Source organism: Panthera pardus, unplaced genomic scaffold, assembly GCF_024362965.1.
Source record: "Panthera pardus isolate Hobbes unplaced genomic scaffold, ASM2436296v1 HiC_scaffold_11, whole genome shotgun sequence".
NCBI lineage: Eukaryota > Metazoa > Chordata > Mammalia > Carnivora > Felidae > Panthera > Panthera pardus.
The window spans coordinates 5,382,953-5,402,475 of NW_026526666.1; the positions used below are offsets into that span (position 1 = coordinate 5,382,953).

The window sequence follows — 19,523 nt, forward strand, 5'->3', positions numbered from 1 at the left end:
CCAATCACATAAATTTATACACTTCATAGACATTAAACCATCCTGCTTAAGATTGTCCCAGGCCTTCTTCCCCATCAGTACGGGGTCGTGAACCAAGGACTGCATGCCCCTGGGCGTGGGGTGGGGGGCATGGAGGAAACCACAAAGCACCTTAGATTGACCCCTACTGTCACAAAAAGGAAATATTCCTGCCCCTCCCTTTTACCTAGAGGAAAATTCCTGTTTTCCTGACAGATCCAAAACAACCTGGCTTCATTACCATCTGATTTATTTTAATGGCCTAACCCACAATTCTAGGATATATGAATATATAATAGAGGTGTGGCCACCTACATGTGGGGGGTCCTCTAAGAACTCTATGCGGAGCGAAGGCTTTGGGGTGAGGTGTAGATGCATGCCATTGAAGCCATTGCTCTCTTCTCCATGCATGTCTCTCCCACGTGTGTGTATGGGCACCTACATTGTGCAGGCTTTCTGGGCCTGCACGTCAGTATGTGAGTAAACCAAAAGTTCTTTTTTTGAGAAACCTTCACAGCCTCGGGGAGAGTGTATGGCCTAGGGTGCAGCTACTTCTCAATCCAAACTAGGTCTGTGAGAGAAGGTCAAGGCAAGAGGCTGCCAGAGGGATGGAGAAGAGGAAAACGCTGGGAAGGAATAGAGTTTGGCCCCGTCGACCCCACTGGGCCTGGTCCCATCAGACCCCAGCCAGGGGCAGTCACACCAGAATCAGGAGCCTTAAGAGAGGTCTGAGCTGCCAGGAGAAGGTAACTGCGTGCTTGGGGCCTGCCCTTGTCTCCAGCTCTGTTGCTGAGGCCCAGTAGTAGTGATTGTGTTGTCACCGGAGGCCAAGCGTGGCTGAACCGCACACATCCCATGGCTTTTCCATTTTTCTTCCTGGATTTGCTGCGCCACTAGCTTCCTCTAGTCTGGCTGGAGCCCAATTTGAGGGGGCTCCAAAAGTGTTCTTTTCTGTTTTCCTCTGAAGAGGCCCAAGGTACATTCATGACACTGCCGATGCCTCCAGCACCGGAGCGCTTCTAAGTGTAATATCAAGGACTAGATTCACCCTTCGGTCAGGAGGGGTAATGTGGCATTTCAGAGGCCCCACAGGCCCTCCCTTCTCGCCCCAAGGTGGAAAGACAGATGGGCGCTTGTTCTTGGGGGGCCGGTGGCACGCAATGGGCCCCACTGCCCTAGGGCTTGCTGACTGTACTCAGGGCCTGGCTGTCGTCGAGACCTATCTGCTGAGCCTCTCTCTTCCGTCTGTCGCTCGAACCGAGAGCTGGCTCTTTCCTGCCTCTTCGCCCTGGGACAGAAGCGTCTCCACCAGGGCATTGGGACGGGAAGATCGGGCTGTGGCTAGGCCGTCGCCCGCGAAATCCGAGACCTTTTTTTTCTGCTTGGCAGGATCAACTTCTCGGCCCACTGAAACGGCTGTGCGTTGGGATCCGCTTGGGGTCTCCGGCGGCCCGCGACCAGCAGCGTAACCCAGGAGGGCGGGTGTGGGAAATGAGAATGGCCTCAGTGCTGGATTGTAAGTTCCATAGGAATCCCTGACGACCGCACTATCCTGAAAGATTTTTTTTTTTTTTTAAAGGGTGGAGGGAGGATCAGCTGGCGGGGAGAGCCTGGTTCCCGAGATGATCAGATTTGAAGGGTATTCTGAAAAAGCTCCTCCGCTGTCAAAGTTACTGGCTGCCCTCGCCCAGCCCCTCTCCGTGGGTTCTCCAGAACAAGCGCCCCGAGCCGGCGAAGCTCAGATCAGCATCCACGCCGAAGCGAAGGCGAGCATTTGCTGCGGGCGGGCCCAGTCGGGGTAAGGCTTCGCAGCGCGCGGTAAGCCGGGCGCCCCACGGCTGGCCTTTTGCTTTGAGCGAGCATACGTCTTCTTCTCCGCCAGGTAGCACTGGAAGGAAGAAGCGATCTCTAGATTTCCAATTACAAGACCCTGGATAGTAACGGGGGCGTCTTTGTTTGTTTCTTTCGTTTTGCCTTAGCCAGAGTTGATTGGAAATCGTACGACAGGAAAATAACCTGTGTGGTGAAATCCGGGCAGAACCAGGAAAGCTAATAGCATCTGGGAGCAGGAGCGAGATTATCAGAAGCGTTTTCTGGTGTTTTTAGACAGGTTGAGAGCCCCCGAAATCCAGATTGGTAATTTAAATGACTCTGAGCTTGCAGCATCTATGAGACCTATCAGATTTGGAAGGAAAAGATACGGATTTGGGACTTGCAGGAGTTTGGACCGGCACAGATCAGACCTCGACTTCCAGCTCTCCTCCCTCCCCCACGAAGAACCCGTGGGGGACCGGGAAGCCAGGGGTTAAAGTGGGCCCTGGAGCATCCCCGGGACTACCGGCGCGGAGCCTTGGCCCGAGCCTCAGTCTCTCCCCTCCTCTCATTGGCCCGCACTCTCAGGGTTTCTCCTGTTCCCTCCTCGCCATTGGTCGGGGGCTGGCTTTTTTTCCCCTCAGTCTTTCTCTTCCTCCCCCTCCCTCTCCCTCGCCCCTCGGACAGGAGCGCACCGCCTGCCCCCAGCTCCTCGTGAAGGGAGGAATTTAGAAAAAAAGTTTCCCAGAAGTTTGGATCAGAGGGAGGACGGGAAGACCAAGAGAGGAAGAGGGAGAGGGAGGAGAGAGAGGGAGAGGGAGGAGAGAGAGAGAGAGAGAGAGAGAGAGAGAGAGAGAGAGAGAGAGAGAATAAAAAAAAGATGAAGTCCAGTCTGCACAGCCTGTGAGCGCCTGCCCGGGTAGGGTGGGAAGCAGGACTCGGGCGCTCATGCTGCGAGCGGGCGGCGCTCCGGGCGCTCGTTCCTAGCGGCTGGGGCAGCTAGGGGCGCCGGTCCGACCCGCGGCGGCGGAGGGCGGGGGAGGACGCAGGGGGAGGGTGCCGGGGACCCGCAGGGCCGCCGCCTCAGTCTCGGCCGCCGCGCCGCCGCCTCTCCCGGGCCCGGCCCGGCGGGCGCTCGGAGCGTGAGGGCGCGGGCTGCTCCCTCAGTAGCGGGGGCGAGCGGAGGCCGGGGTGCGGGCGGCTAAGATGAGTGAAAGGAGAAGATCTGCAGTCGCCCTGAGCTCGCGAGCACATGCCTTCTCCGTTGAAGCCTTGATCGGCTCAAATAAAAAGCGGAAACTGCGAGACTGGGAGGAGAAGGGGTTGGACCTGTCCATGGAGGCGCTGAGCCCCGCGGGCCCACTCGGAGACGCGGAGGACGCGGCCGCGCACGGCCTGGAGCCTCACCCGGGTGAGTGCGCAGGACCGGACCGAGGGAGGCGGGCGGAGAGCGGACGCCGGGCGGCCGGCGGGCGGGCGGAGCGGTGTGGAGGGAGGCCCTGCTCGCTGACGCCCTGCCTTGCTCCAACGCGGGTTTCCTTTTCTTCGCGCAAACGCCTTGAGCCTTCTCCAAATTCGCCGCAAGCAATTTGGGGGAACTGAGCCTTGCATTTTCGTCGCCAACCTCAAGCAAGGAGGCCTCACTCGCATCCCTTTCTCTTCTGGGAGCGGAGCGCAGTGTTCTGGTGTGCGCGGCTGAGCGGCCGCAGGCCCTTGGGGTTAAGGAGGGGCGCAGATCGAAGGCGACGGCGGGAGCGGAGAGGGGCTGGGACTGTCTTTTGAGAGCCCCAGAGGACTGGCGCGGAGCTGTCGGGCTCCATACCCAGTCTCGGGAAATGCCCGGTTTGTCCCATTTAGCTTTCGACCTCGGTCCTCGCCCTGCCCCCACCAACTTTCCTGGGACTCAAGTTGTGTTTCCCCTACCCCGGCGACAACGGAGCATAATTATATTTCTACTTCGTTGGCGTTTATGGAAAGAGAATGTATGTTAGACCTCTCACCCTGCGCCCTGGGCCACTCTTCAGGGCCCACACCTCTGTGTATTGCGGGGGGAGCGGTGCGATTAATTTCTGTGCACGTTATATGTACACAACACGTAAAACTCAGAGCGGATGTCGGTGTCTGTATTTTAGCAGAAACCTGGGCGGGTGGTTGAGGGGGGAGACAACTTAAAGTTCTGTATTAAGTGCCAAGATTTCAACTGTGCAAAACAGCCCCGGGGAACAGCTGTTGTCGGAAGAATCTTGCGCGCGCGCGCGCGCACACACACACACACACACACACACACACACACACACACACACCCGCTCGCAGCTTGGGTTTAGCGGTTTCAGAAACTTTCCAGCCAGGACTTATGTAGCCATTCTGGAGGTGCTCCTGCTGACCAGCTAGGGCTGGGGAGTAAACCTGGGTCAGCGCGCCGGAAAGCGGAAAGCCAGGGTGGGGGCGGCGGCCCGCAAAGGGATGGGGGTGGCCACGGGTCGAAGAGCTCTGGGACGGAGCTTGGGGCCCAGGGGCTTGGGGGCTGGAAAGCTGGCCGACCCAAGGAGGGACAGCTGTCGCTTACATTTTCTCTTTCGGCAGTGACAGTTCAATTTCCATGCTCCTGAGGCTAATAATAACGCGATTAGCGTGTGACTTGCAGAGACAGGGTTTTATGAATTCTCCGTGTTCTTGTGGCCCGTTACGGTATTTGAGTTTAGTGCTGGGGAATTATTTTTATTAGTCGATGAAAAGAAAATTAAAAGGGAGATTTATTTCGTCCGCTCAAGTCTTTCCCTGTATTTGGATGCGGGTGCTTGCCCACGCGGACCCCTGTGTGGGCAATCCAGAAAAGAACGCGTGGCTAATGTGTGCTTCCCATCTCTGGCCAGACCCTACTTCCTCACCGCATTTATATGTTGTCAAAATCTCACTCGGGCCTTCGCACAGTTTAGTGGAAGTTCTTTCAGGCCTCATGACAATTCACGATTCGGGAGGTTAGTTTATTTTACTTTCCCAACGGTGGGAAGGCAGAAGTTACTTAACTGCGTGTGGCAGACGCCTTGTCCGGGGGACTTTTCTTTAAGGAGGGGGTCAGGTCTGCGGAGCTGATCTTGGGTCGCACGTTCAAAAGGACCAACACGTGGGGTCATAATCAGAGGCTCAACTCGCAGTTTTCTCTTATCGCCGTTCTTTTCAGCCATAGTGAGGAGAGAAAAGGTTGGAGCAAGGTGAGACCAGCCCGGAGACATAAACGCGAGGGCCTGTTGTCCAGAATGCGGTTCCCTCGCTCCCACAGTATGGGGGCCAGAGGGTGAGGACCTAATCTAGAACTTTGTGCCACACAGAGCTCAGCTGACCGTTTTCCTTTCCTGTATCATTCTTTTTTAAAAGAAAAAAAATGTGCTTTTGTATTAGAGAAAACGAAATATGTTTGTGGGGCTACGGTCTGGGAGGAAGGAAGAAGCTGAAAGCGGAGAGCACTCCCGGGCCTTATGCCCGGCCGGCTACCAACCGGGCCTCGCTGCGAGGTGCGCCGAGGGGATCTCCAAGTCGGAGCCCCTTTAGTGGCCAAAGCTTTCTGACGAACCGGACGTACGAAGAGAAAAAAGATCTTTCAGAAAAACTGCGCGGTAGCGTGGAGCCTAGGCAGCCCCCGGAGTGGAGGAGGCGGAGCTGCAGGCTCTGGGCCCGGATGGTGGTGGAAGGCAAGGCCAGGGCTTGGGGTCCCCTGTAGGCCTTTCTTTCTTTTTCCTCTAATAGAGCTCCCTAACGAACACAAACAGACTGGGCCACCTTAAAGGTGTGTGTATGGTGGTGGAGGTGGGAGGGGGCACAGGCGACTCCGTTTGTGCCCAGGGCCGTGTCTATGCCGGTCTTAGCCTCCAATTGTTTAAACTCTCTTCCCGGGTTAGGACAGAGAGCAGGCTGGACCCGCTGCGTGGCTCAACTGCGCTAGGCCGGTGATAAGTCAGGAACCGGGATAAAAACGACAACAACAAAACCAAAATTGCCACGGAGCTTGGGAAGGATTAAACAAACAGGCAAACATACACAGGACACCCGCCTAGAGCAACTCTATTTATCATTTTCCCCCTTCCCCTCCCCCCGCCCCCCTGACTGGGACCTCCGTTTCCAGCCTTCTCTGTCCGTGCCTTTAAATCCGAGGATCCTCAGACAACCCAAGGGTCAGATTTTAATGTTTAACTTTTATTCAAAGACGTGGCCTTTTGCTTTTTCACAGCCCGTTTTTCTTTTCGCGTCCGGACAGAGCTGGCTTTAGTTGGCGCCGAGCGCCCCGCAGCCTGGGGCGCCAACCTGCAGCAGCGGGGGACCAGCCCGGCCTGCGCGCCGTGGGCGCTCACACATCAGAGGACACACAGTATGTATTTCAAACGTTTCCACCGAGTCTGCTGGTCCTGAAAGACCCTGAGGCCCTAAGGGCCTTGGAGAAGGGCCTGTGAGATGCCCTCATTATTGCCAGAACTCCGCGTCTTTGGAGAAGCCGCCAGGACGCAGCCGCCGCAGGCTCGGGAGGGTCTCCCAGGAGCCTGACTCTCCGGCCTGCTTGCCTCCGCCTCTCACCGAGCAGCAACAGGGAAAACTTTTGAGCCAGGATCGCCCGGAACAGCTGCTCCGGCTGCGGCCTTAGAAGTATATTTCAGGCACGCGGCGGCGCCATCTGCGCTCGGACCCCAGCCCCGGCTCCACCCGGCTTCCCCAGCTCGAGTATGGGCCTTTTCCCGCCCAAATCCACAGCCGAGTGCTGCCGAGGTCCGGTCTCCCGCGGAGCGAAATAATTCAAACCTTCTGCGAAAGGATTTCCCCCTTCAGGGCCTGCGGCCCTATGCCTTGCAGCCGTGGCGCTCCAGAGGCCTAAGAAGGTGGCGGCGTACGCGGGTGGGCACACAGAGCAGGCACACTCAAGAACGTGCGTGCAGAGCCGCACTCCGCGCGCACGTGCACATGCATCAGGCTCGCGGGGTCCCTGCACCCATCTACGCAATCCCTAGAGGAATGAGACGGGAACAGCCCGGGCGGTGCCCCAGGGCCCTTTCTTCTTCCGAATTACCGAGATCAGCTGTTCACGCGAATTAAGCTGCCAGTTTATGGCTTGTTTGCTCAGAGTAAAACTCCCAGGATTTTAATCCTGACATCACCCCTCCACCCACCCCCAATCCCCAATAGGGAAACACAGGGTCAAAACGGAGGAAGTGACTCTTCACTGACGTTTAAGTAATGGAGAAAACGCGATGCGTTTGAAGCCAGTGGGGAGAGTATGCTTGTGCTGGGCAAGAACCAGACAGGGCGCACGCCGGGGCTTGGACCGCAGGGCAAGGGTGTGGGGTGCGCCGGGCCGGACGCCAAAGCGTATGCCTGAGGTAGAGTCCGGGGCGAGGAACACTGGTTCCTCAGCGGTGCGTTCGCCCCATCGCCGGTGCAGGCCTCAAAGATGCCAGGCCTGGGCCCGGAGGATGAGCCAAGCGTGGTGCCTGCTGGACATGCGCAACGCTCTCTCCTGCCAAGTCAAAACGGCCTTCCGCGGTGGCCGCGCCTTTGGTGAGTGACCTTGCGTGAACGGGAGTGAGGGGGTAGGCGAGATCTGAATTCGTCCCAGGCTGGTGAGGACGGGTGTGTTCGAGGAGGGCCGCCGACGCCCTTTGGTCGAGGTGGTCGGACGCTGGCTGGGTCGCGGGGCTGGGAGAGCGCGCTGCACGGGCTCGCGGGAGGTGGGCAGGGTTCTGGAGCGTTCTGTGTAAAACACCAGCCCTGGTGCGGTGGCACAACAGAAGCCCCCCACCCCCAGGAAGAAGGAAACAGTTCTAACCCCCAGCATTCCGTGGATGGAACAAACTGCTGGAGGGCAGTGGGGAGGACGAGGAATGGGGGAAACACCCTAATGCCCAGCGTTTGGAATGTGATGGAAGGGGGGCAGACGGAGTGTGCTGTGCTTTGCACCCCCCGCCAGGTCGACCGGTGTCCCCCGAGCGCTTCACCGGTCCTTGTGATGAGGGTAACAGGCAAGTGCGGGGGAACGGTCTCTCGCGGACGGGCGGTGCGGGACCCCTCGCCCGGCCCCGCCGCCCACCTCTGCCGCTCGGAGACTGGTACGCCGCAAGCGTAACGCCGGGAGCAGGCTTTTCTGGACGTGACAGATCAGCTCACAGCCTAGGGGCTCAGCGCTTCTGAATTCGTGTCTTCCTTCCACGCCCCACCCAACGCTGTTTCTTATCGAACATTTTTCTTTGGGTTCAGAGCTGGACACTTTTAGGTTTCCTGATTTTATAGGTTAAACTCCCGGAAAGGAAAGTTCGCGGGGTGACGTTCATGCAGGGGGAAGGGGGAATTAAATTTCTAATAATGGAATTCGTATTGCAATTATATTGACACATAGCCGCTACGGTTTTTCTGGCCCCCCACTATCACTTCAAATGGTCTCACGACCATCTTTTAAATATTAAAGAAAAATTAGTTTAAAATCTAATTAATACGCCCGGCACGTGAGGAGCGATTGAAGAATGGTGTGAAATGCCTAACCCAGGGGCCCAAACTAAAGTGATCGGTTTGTGTTCCCCCATTTATTTGTATAATTTCCTTTGTGTGTGCAGACATGAGTTTAATGGGAACAAGTCCCTCATCGTTAATCCTTCATGTTGGACCACAAGGAGAGAGAGACAAATATGTTTTGGTTCAGAAGACCTGAGATGTTTTGTTCATCCAAGCCTCTCCAAGGGCAACGCTAGTATTAAAGAGTGAAATATTCCAGGTCTGTCACAATTGTTCTCTCTATTGCCAAAAAAATGTAATATTAATAAGACGAGAGAACTTTTTTGAGATCCCGATTATGGACTCTGTTAGAAGTTTATTTCCCACACCCAGGAGTAAAATCATTGCTTCTTAAATCTGTAAGTTCCTTCTCTAGGTGACTGTAGAGTTAAAAACAAAAACAAGACTGAACTGAGCAGATTCCACAGGGATAAAGAGCAGAGAGCAGATTGGCATTCCACTTTCCTTTCTGGAAATGCAGAAATCCATCTAATGATTGTTCTGGGGGTGGGTAGCTGGTTATTGCTTTTTTACTCCCCAAAGACAAAGACAAAGTAGTTCAGCAGGAGAGAATATTTAAGTGGTTTTCTAGTTTTGACCTTATGGGATATTTTTCCACAGGGGGAAAAAAAAAAAACTAGGGAACTGGTGGAATGTGAAATCTTCCCCCCTTCTTTCTCTCATCCATGTGGTTTATTTTTGCCTTGCCTTTTCTGGTTTCTAGTGAGCTTTGAATTTTATACGTGTATGACTGAGATACTCAGGGGTCTGCGCTGGGAACGGCAATTAGCAAATTTATAAATTAGGGTCTGTTTACACGTCTTTGGGCAAGGATAATCATTACTTAATTTAAGTGAGGCCCTTGCTCTAAGTGTCAGGATGGAAAATGAGACTCAGTAGGGAGGACAGGAGGTGAAATGGGAAGAGGTGGGGAATTAAGCAACTGGTGACGACAAATCAACATTTATGCAGTGCCATTAATGGCTTCACTTTGAGGCAGGACATTTTGCTGACTACAAACTGATGATGAGCTTTTGATACCAGAAATGAAAATAGACCTTGCAATTGATACTCTATTCTATACTCTTTTTACCAGCCAATGTTTAGCTATGCCCTTCATACAGAAGTGTATAAAATGTATTAAAGAGTATATAAACAACTGTATGTGATTATACACAAGTTTATGTGTGAACTTGACAGCTCGGAATGGCACATAGATAACATCTCAGGAAATATTAGAAAAACATTAGAGAAAATAAACTGCTCTTGTTTTTTTGTGGAGCCAGTTAAAAAATTGGGAATACCTAAAATTTGGGGAGGCCAGAAATTTTGTCATCTGTACGTATCACTCACTTGCCAGTTCAAGAGAATCCCAGACTGGAAGCTCCTGGGCACTGGCATTTTCACTTAACTGCCAGATTAAGTGAACATTTTGACCAAAGTCTAAGAGAAAGCAGCAGAAAATGAGGCTGTACAGATGCAATTTTTAAAAGATCGGGAAGAGTGGAAGTTTTTTTCTAACTAACTTTGGCATTTAATTTTGTGAAGAATGCTACCTTCATTTCAGACGGGCAGAATGCTGACTTCTATTGAATAATTTCATGTTCTTCCATGCAGAGAGCTAACGGAATCACCAAGGGAAATCTGGTTAATAGAAATAACGAGAGAAACTTGATTTGGGGGAAATCACTTAAGAACATAGGAGATACGTGCAAAAATCTTCTCCCTATGTGTCTGTCCCCTTGTATTTTCTTCAGAATAGTTGCCGAGGCTAAATGAGCCGGTTCCAAATTGCCACACAGCCCCCAAGTCTGAACTGCACCCGTAATATCCTAATATAGCCTTCTTTTAAAAACCGGAATACTGCAGATGAGAGCAGAGTTCCCTTGAAAGGTATCGTTAGGGGTCATTACCGAGCCGGTGCCTTGGTGTTGCAGCGCGTGGTTCTCAACAGGGTGACACGAAATTCTTGCTTCCAACACCCACCCGCTGCCTTCTCGGCTGTCCCACAGCCCCGAAGACATGGTCGAAGCCCCGGTAAACCCCCGTAGTCCCCCCGCACCCCTCCCCCCACATCCTGTTCCCCTCCCCCCACTTCCTATACGTATGCTGAAACGCCCATATTTTCCCTCTCTCTCGAAAAAAAAAAAAAAATTCAGATGAAGTTTCAGCGAGGACTGACTGGGGATGGCCAGCTCTTCCCGCGAAACCATCCCGGGGAAGATGGGGCGGCTCGGGGGGCCTTCCCGACTCAGAGAGCGGGGCCGCGGCGGCGCCCTGGGGCGGGAGCGGCGGCCGGGTCAAGAGCGTCCGGGCCGGGCCTCGGTGCGCGCGCCCCGGCTCGGGCCCCGGTGCTCGGGGCTCCGTCCCCGCGGGCGGGTGCGCGCCGCCGCTGGCAGTCCCGAGGGGTGTCCCTACCCTTCTTAGCTCCCGCTACATCCTGGAGAAATGCGGGACTCTGGGGCAATCGGGAAGGCCCCCTTCTCCTCGCAAAAAATCAAGGGGGAGAAAACCCTAAACAAAAACCCCAAACGGAACCCAAGAATCTTCCACCTCGCGCCCCGAGGGGAGTTTGAGCCTTGGCTTTCATCAGGCTCAGCAAATTTCCAAGGAATCAAACTGACTTCAAACATCAGCAATTAGAAACCAAGAATCCTTCGGCCCGAAGAACTTTTAATCCCTAACCATTTCCAAATGGGTAATAATAGGGTCAGTAAATATCATAGCTAGTCTGTTAAAAAGGAAAGGCATTCTGTCGGTTCGAGGAGCGCAGGGTCCCCGGGTGCCTCAGAGGGTCATGAGGGTAGAGATGCCCCTGCTCTCTGGAGAGCGGGCATTGCCCAGCCGAGACAAAATGACAGCAAACAATTGTCCTTTACGCTATTCTTGGAGATTAAAAACAGTGAGGTAATTATTTTTCTAAAAAAACAAAACAAAACAAAACAAGAAACAACAAAAAACAACAATAACGACAACCCCCCGCCCATCTCTCCAAAGTGGATTGAGAAATGCCTATTAGTCACTGGGGGACTATGTTCGCAGGAATAGCTTCCCTGCTACAGCTCGGTGTGAGCTGAGAGGGAAGTCTTCCCTTGAGGCGCCAAAGTGTCAATCACACCAGGCCCCAAGGCCCAGAATTGTAACCTAGGGGCTAGGGGACTTGGGTGGTTCGGGGATTGTGTTCTTACTCCTGAAAAGTACAGAATTGGTTTTTGCCATAGGGAGGGGCAAGCATTTGTGCCAATAAGTGATTGTGAGCATAGCAATACTTTCTCTGGATTTGACAAAGCTTCCTCCATTTAGAAGCCTTACACACACACACACACACACACACACACACACACACACACACATTTATTTATTTATTTGTTTGTTTATTTATTTGCAGGAAAGCTGAGGGAGGGTTTATATACCTATGCACTATTTAGAATTAAAAGGATTTATGAGAAAATTAATCATATGAGCAAGTTTGCAGAAAAATACTGACTTGCAGAACTTTTCAGAAACCTTAATTGCTTATGTGGCTATCCATGAGTCTTCACTATACTACAAAGCTTTCAACACAGGCTCTCATAATCTAGATTATATCCATGCATTATGGTAGGAAGAGGGCTCGACTAGCTTACATTAGACCTAGAGTCTAGTGCTAGCTTTATCATTATTTTTTTGGAACCAGGAATATTTGTTCTAAAGGCAGACATACAGATGTGGCAAAAAGGGTTTCAAAGTTGTTTGATAGCCACTGATGAGGACTCAGTTCCTGGTTTGTGAAATGAGGCTCAAAGACCCCTAAGGCCCCTTTAGCTAGAAGATTCTGTGATCCTGTTAACTTTTTTAAAAAAAATACTAACATTTTCTCCTAATGTACGTTGGCTATCACTGGACTCATCCCTTTGTTGGAACAAGGGGAGTATTACTGCAATTGTAGAAAGTAATAGTAATAGCAACACAAGGACCCCTGTCCCAACCAGAAAAGGATTTTTACAGCTAGAATTGAGAGCTTCCATAAGGCTCTTGAAAAGTTTTTAGATTAATATCACATGTTCAGAAGTTCTGGATCTAGTCCTTTCTGTTTGATGTAACCTATTGTTGCTTGTGTGACTGCCCAGGACCCTCCTGCTGGGAGAGTTCTATGGCATTAGTGTATTTAAAGGAAATATAAGTTATTTGTGCTTTGGACATTTTTTTTGTGCCATTCCCAGAAATAGCTGGAAAAACTCTGGATTCGAAAAATGCAGACTGAGAAGAGCAACTTCACTAGTAAATTGAGTTAGTGGGACCTCCACTCCCCCCAAGGAAATCAGTTGCCCCTCATTACTCTCTGAGCCTGATGGAAAGCACTAGTAACTATTTTCCATGTCTAGCCTGCTAAGCCGAGGTCTTGATCTGGCAGAGATGTGAGAATGCTAAAAGGATGACTTAGTAACGGGCAAAACGCTTGTCAACAAGATGGATCAGAAGACAGCTTAGCGTTGGAGACCTCTATTCATAGCTGCTGAACTTGAGGGCAGGGTCAGACAAAAAACTGGGCCCAGCACACACCTAGGAGGGTTTCTTGTATTTCTCTCTGTGGGACTGTCTCTCCCCCTAGACTTATATGGCTGGGCTAGTGATAGCTCCCCACTTAAAAAATTTTTTTTTAATGTTTATTTATTTTTGAGACACAGAGTGTGAGCAGGGGAGAGGCAGAGAGAGGGAGACACAGAATCTGAAACAGCCTCCAGGCTCTGAGCTGCCAGCACAGAGCCGGACGTGGGGCTCGAACCCACGAACTATGAGATCATGACCTGAGCCAAAGTTGGACACCCAACCGACGGAGCCACCCAGGCGCCCCAACAGCTCCCCACTTTTATTTGCTGTCTCCATTCTCTGCAGCCCCAGCCCTTAGGTAGATTGGAGTCATCAAGGAGCTTATGGATTTACTGGTCATCCTGTCTCACTGCTACTCTGTAATATACTGCTGAAGGGCAGGAACCTTGTTTTCATTGCTTTTGTATGTCTAGAGCCTAGCACAAGTGGCTGGCACAGAGCAACACTTAATATATATATAATGATAATGAATAGCATTATTTGTTGAACACTATGTACCGTCTGGCTTTACCGTCTGGCTTCCTATGTTATTTGTTATATATTATATATAAAGTAATAAAATATAATGTATACCTATATATAATACATATAATAATTCATACAGTATGGCTGTATGTTATTATATGATATATGTATTCCAAATCACAGTATGTAACAGTCATATATTCCAGATAAATACAACTATATATATGGAATGTGTGTGTGTGTGTGTGTGTGTGTGTGTGTGTGTGTTATTCCATACAGATTTTGAGCTCTCGTTTCTGATCCCTGATTCCAACACTTTCTAGTTGTATGACCTTGGACAAGTTTCTTAATCTCTCCCAACCCCAGTTTCTGCACCTATGAAGTTGTAATGATAAACATATTCATCAAAAGGTGGTTGTGAGGATTAAATTAGTGCACATAGAGGAACAAAGCGTTTAGCAGTGTCTATATTCCTATCAAGTGAATTGATAGTAATTACCTCAGTGACCAGCTTGGATAATAAATTGTTGCAAATTGTGAATCTAGCAGGCACCACCTCTCTCCCCCAGTCTTTGGCTTTAAATGGGATGTTTGGGACTTGGAGGGGATCAGCACTTGGTGCATAGCCTATGGTTAGAAACAGTGGAGAATCTGAGTACGAATGGCTGGCTAATGAAGTCAAATAGAACTTTGAGGGCTGTTGCTGTTTAGGGTTCCACTGGGGCAGAAAGCCAGCATCCGAGTGAATATTTGAGGGAGGGAGAAAGGGCCTCAAGGGTGAGGACCAGCTGTCTGGCATGTGGTAGGAAGAGAGGGTAGGTGGAAGGGGGGGGTGGCCAGGGAACCTCAGCTTTACCAGCTCCCTAGGAATTGGGCTCTGGCAGAGGACAGAGGGGCCTTTCTGGATGTGGGGAAGTGAAAAAACACAAGCATGTTTCTCTGGTTAGTTTCTGATATTTCTACCTGGAGCCCAGAAATCCCCAAATGGCCAGGTTTTATCAGATGGGAAATAAGGAAGATTCATTTTCATAAGGCTTTTGTTTGTAAAGCCTGTGTTCCTCGAGGTTTTTTTGGGTTAAATGAGCTAGTTATATCAATTAGTTGAGACTGCAGTAAAGGATTTGTAGGTGTTGCTTGGTTGAGTTACAAACCAAAAGAGTAAAGGGACTAAACTTAAGGAAAATCTGTAATAACTAAGCTGACTGTCAGGAAGAGGAGACTGAGGAGTCTTTTTTTAGAAAAACAGCAGAAGCCCCAGCCGTTGTGTTAGAACTTACATCTGGCAGCACGGTTTCGCAGTTTTCTTCCTTCCAGAAAACAGAAGCCTGGGTTTGATCGTTTACTTTTTTTTTTTTTAAACTAGTTACACCCCAGACTTTGTTTATATTGATTCCTGGTAGCAGAGGGGGAAAGTGCATTCCCAGGGGAAGAGGAACAGAGGGAAGATCCCTCCCAAGGCCTCCTTCAAGGAGCCCAGTCCCCTTCGGGCACTGCCTGGCCATACATAGGAGGAGGGAGTTGCTCTGTCCGGCTGGAATTCAGGTCTCAGTCTTCCAAACGGATCTGTGCACCACATTTCATCTCCAAGACAGCTGTTTCTGTACTTCCCCAATCTTACAAACATCCTCTTATCTCAGAGTGCCCCCAGTGCTAACCAAGAAGCACTTTTATGGATCAAGGGCACACTTTGTACCAGGCACTGTGCTTATGGTTTTATTCGCATTTTCTCATTGCATTCACCCAATGGTCCTCAGAGGGCGGTACGTGTTTCCCCATTTTATAGATGCAGAAATTGAGGCCCAATGAGATTAAAGAACTTGCAGTGCTCTTAGCCACCAGACAACATTGACTTCTCCTGTAGATGACTCTTCAGTGCTCTGGGGAGAGGGAAATTTATGCTTGCTGCCTGTGCTCTCCACCCCCCCCAAACAGAAATTATTAAATCATAAATGAGAAAGAGCTCATTTACAGTTTCTGGGTCTCTGTCTAAAGCTGCCTTCTCCATACAGGCTGGAGGAAGCCTCTGTGTCACAGTGATACGGGGCGGAGTTTCTGAACCATGGTCTTTGGAATATGGCATGTGCTGCTACCCCAACCTGACTTGCTTTTCTTTGACTCTCATACCCAGAAATCTCAGGGTCTGAAATGTGGCTACATATTGAACTTGATCTAGACCCTCCTCAACCTAAATCCCCTCATGCAGTGCAATTCAGGGGAAACTTTAACTGCCCTGTTTTACCCATATCCTTCTCCATTCACAATGGGTTGGATGGAATCTTATTGGTAATTGATTCAAAATGGAACAGCTTAGACACATATCAGTTGCAGTGACGAGCAATTTGTGCATTTCTAAGTACTGTTGATTTTTTCAAACTCAGCAATCACAGCTGAAATCCCTTCGCCATGGATTGAATTTACAAAGGAAGAGATTCTGATTTCCACAGTGGCTTCTTTTTAATGCCCAAGGATTTGGTAACTGCCTTGAGGACCCACAGCAAGTACGCCTGCTCTCAGAGCCACAGCTTTAACTTTAACCTCTGAGTGACTGCTCTGATTCATTTATTTTGTAACAGCTCTATTTAGAGCAGCCTCGTTTGGTATGGGATCGGTTATTTGTAGAGATCTCTCAGCCCTGTACACACTTCTACCCCGTGTTCCTTCACTCTTCTAGCATGCTCTACGTGGACGCACCCCCAGCAGTGAGCTTAACAATGGGCCTCAGGATTTCTGGTCCACCTGTTCCCTGTCTTTCCATCACTTTCCCTCCCACTCCAAGTAACCTTCCTCTCTTGGAAGTCTGATGTCTCTAACAGGGATTTGGAGAAAAAACTACTCCCCCTCATTTCAGGTGCAGACTGTAGCATTCATGTAGTTCTTGGCTGTGTGACTGTAAGGTCTATCATATTCCTGTTTGTTGTGCCCAGTGACAGAAAAGTGGCTCTTAGACAGTAAAATGAGAGGGATGTAAAGTCTGTCTCTGTTTTAAAGCTTTGCTTTTTCCTACTGCCTGCCCCACTCTGTGCAGGCAGAAATTGATGGGTTTCAATATGCTCTCGCATCAACAGAAGCATATGAATCTCCGGGCCCATTTCCTTTACCAAGGAACCCATGTGGAGCCAGACTCTTGAAATACAGAGTGTGGCAGAAGGTGAGGTGAGGGCTGCAGTCTTGGATGGTTTGCTGGGCCTCACTCAAGAGGTCTCTCCAATTAGAAAGGTAGATTCTGCAAGGCAGGAAACCAGCCAGCCTTGGCCACCTCCTTTTTCCTCCAGCATTCAGAGCACTGGTTGCATGGCCAGCACTCATCCTGGGAATGTTAGATTCCATCTGGTGCAACTGTGCATTACCCAGATTAGACTGTGACATCACAGAGATTTAAGGCATCTTTGTGATATTCTGACTGGGTGGTAGGTACGGCAGGAGACGCTTCCTGCAGGCACAGGATGATGTGAGTGCTGTAGGAATGAGCAAATACTGAACAAATCCCTGGCGAGTGTGTGCGTGCATGTGTGTGTGCATGCATGTGTGTGTGTGTGCGCATGCATGTGTGTGTGCGCGCGCGTGCATGTGTGTGTACGTGTGTGTGTGTGTGTGTGTGTGTGTCGGGGAGGGCTGACAGGGGTGCTGAGGGGGTGTTATGGGGAGCTGGGAGTAACGGTTCCCCCAGCCTGCGTGGGTGAATTGGTTCCGGATGTTAACATTTTTTCCTTGGGGCTTGACTACATTCTTCTTTTTCTTTGCCTGTCTGTTTTCCTGCCCAAACTGTTGGGCCTCCACAGCTGTGTGGCTCATTGCTGGTGAGTGTTGGGAATGACAGATCTGGCTTTATTGCAAGGGCAATTTGGGGGCATGCATATAGGTAAACTTTTGAGAGGTTTTCATCCAGCATCTTTCATAAATTTTGAGGGTTTGCTTTTTTGGCCATCATCTTGTCGGCTGAGTACCAACCTGTAGTGCATTGGGAAATGAGTATGAAATGCTTTGGAAAGCAGAGGGTCCTTCATATCCTAGAAGCAGAAGAAACTCCATCCAAATAGATGGAAGTCAAGGAATCAGCAGAACATAGTGAAGAGCATGCGGTGTGGGTCAGGGCACATAGTTCTGGTTTTGGGCAAGTGCCTTAACTCTGCCTCAGTTGAATACATATAAGCAGAGGGTAATATCGCCTGCTGCAGGGCTGGTGTGAGAATTCAGTGGGATAGCAAATGCAAAGCACTTGGCACAGTGCCAGGCTCATGGAACATGCTCAGTATTAGCCCCTGCCTCCCTTGCTCATAATTAGACTTCTCGTCAATTGCAAAAGCTCAGAAGCTCTTCGGGGTTCTTATGAGGAGCGTTTTGGTGAGTGTCAGACACAGGACCACCCCAAGCTACCCTTCTTAGCTTGTCTCCACTGCTGCCCCATTCATAGCACCTCCCTTCCCATAAGCTGTTGTTTTTAAATGGATGCATATTTGACACATACATCTTGTAAGTTTAAAGTGTATAGTGTGTTGGTTCGATATGTTTATATATTTGCAATATGATTGCCACCTTTTGTGGTGAGAAAATTTCAGATCTAGTCTCTTAGCAACAGTATGTAATATGTAATATGTAGCAACAGTATGAAATACAGTGCTGTCAACTCTAATCACAGTGCTTTGCCTTCGATCTCTAGAGTGTGTTTATCTTCTCACTGTGAGTTTTGCACTCTTTGACTAACATTACCCTGATTCCCCCACCCGTAGCCCCTGGTAACCACCGTTCTAGTCAGCTTTTTAAGATTCCATGTAGAAGTGAGATCATACAGGATTTGTCTTCCTCTGACTTACTTCACTCAGCATAATGCCCTCAAAGTCCATTCATACTGTGGCAAATGTCTGCCTCTCTCTCTCTCTCTCTCTCTCTCTCTCTCTATCATGTCTCTATCTGTCGTCTTTATCCATTGATGGACACTTAGGTTGTTTCCATATCTTAGCTATTGTGAAGAATGCTTCAGTGGACATGTGAGTGCTGACATCTTTTTTGAGCTCCTGTTTTCATTTCCTTTGCTCACAGGCTTCTTATCATCCTTCATGCACTTGCTCCTTCTGCTTCTGTTTGGAACACTTTTTTCCTTCTCTTCTCCTAAAATTCCTCCTGAAGAAAGTTTATCCTGCTTTCGAGACTCATTGTAAGCACCTAGTAGGACAGAAACATTTTAAGATGTACAAGGGCGATTTGATACCAATGTGAATTGGCATGATGTACAGATTCAAACATGTGATGAGCTCCATAGGAAACTACATGTGTCCGTGCGGAGCTCACATACATTTTGGGCATTATGGTAATGGAAGAAAGTTCTTGAATGCCACCAGCTTTACCTTCACTTGGAGTCTGTTTTAGAGCTCCTCTTTCAGGGGACTCATTGTGGTTTCCTCTCAAAATGGTGTTATGCACTTCTGTCATTTTATAGTCACAAAGGAGTCTCAGTTAGGTGATCTTCAGCTGAGCAGCCAAAGTGGTAAAAATACAGGGGACCCCCATTGGCTCCATTGGCTGCCATCATCAGCGAGCTCCCCTGGAGAGGAAGTCTTCACCGAGGATCTGATTAGACCATTTCTGAGCAAGACTTCTGTCCTACTTTTGACTTCGTATTACCAGCAGGCCAGTAATTTGACTTTAGTCTTTCTTTCCTTGGCAGGATATATGCCTGCTACCTTCTTATTGTCCTATTAGATTGGCCTGTACCTTTAGACTCTTGAGTAACCAATGACCACAGTCAAGGAGACCGTGCCTGAATGTCTCTTTGTTCTGTGGTTATCTTTGCTCATATGTACACACACACACACACACACACACACACACACACACACACACACTGATGCACTGCTTGTGATCGCTCTTCTCTGCATTTTAAAACTGGGTACTGAAGAAGGGGTAAAGTAGAAGTCTCTAAAAATTAATGCTTGGTGCCTTTCTTATGACACTGAACACATTTTGCCTTGACTGATAACGTTTTGGAGGACCTATTTGTTTGATAAGTGCACTACAGTGGAAACCCCAGGGGAAGCACTGTGGCTTACTCATCTCTGAATCCCTGTTAGCTCTCCATGAACGCTTGTAAAAGGGAACTGGTACTTGTCAAACTT

The 19,523-nt window shown here is 49.9% G+C and overlaps 1 protein-coding gene across 2 annotated transcripts in view; it reads left to right on the forward strand.

The window, feature by feature from the left end:
• The first annotated feature begins 2,481 nt into the window (after positions 1–2,481).
• Positions 2,482–19,523, forward strand: part of TBX15 (T-box transcription factor 15) — a 102,532-nt gene continuing 85,490 nt past the window's right edge. The window contains exon 1 of one of the 2 annotated variants that reach the window (XM_053890687.1): positions 2,482–3,241. In XM_053890687.1, coding sequence (XP_053746662.1) covers positions 3,037–3,241 — 205 coding nt within the window. In that variant the 5' untranslated portion in view covers positions 2,482–3,036. Of the gene's footprint in view, positions 3,242–7,026; positions 7,372–19,523 lie in introns of those variants that run through there. The other variant, XM_053890681.1, reaches the window with a different exon arrangement.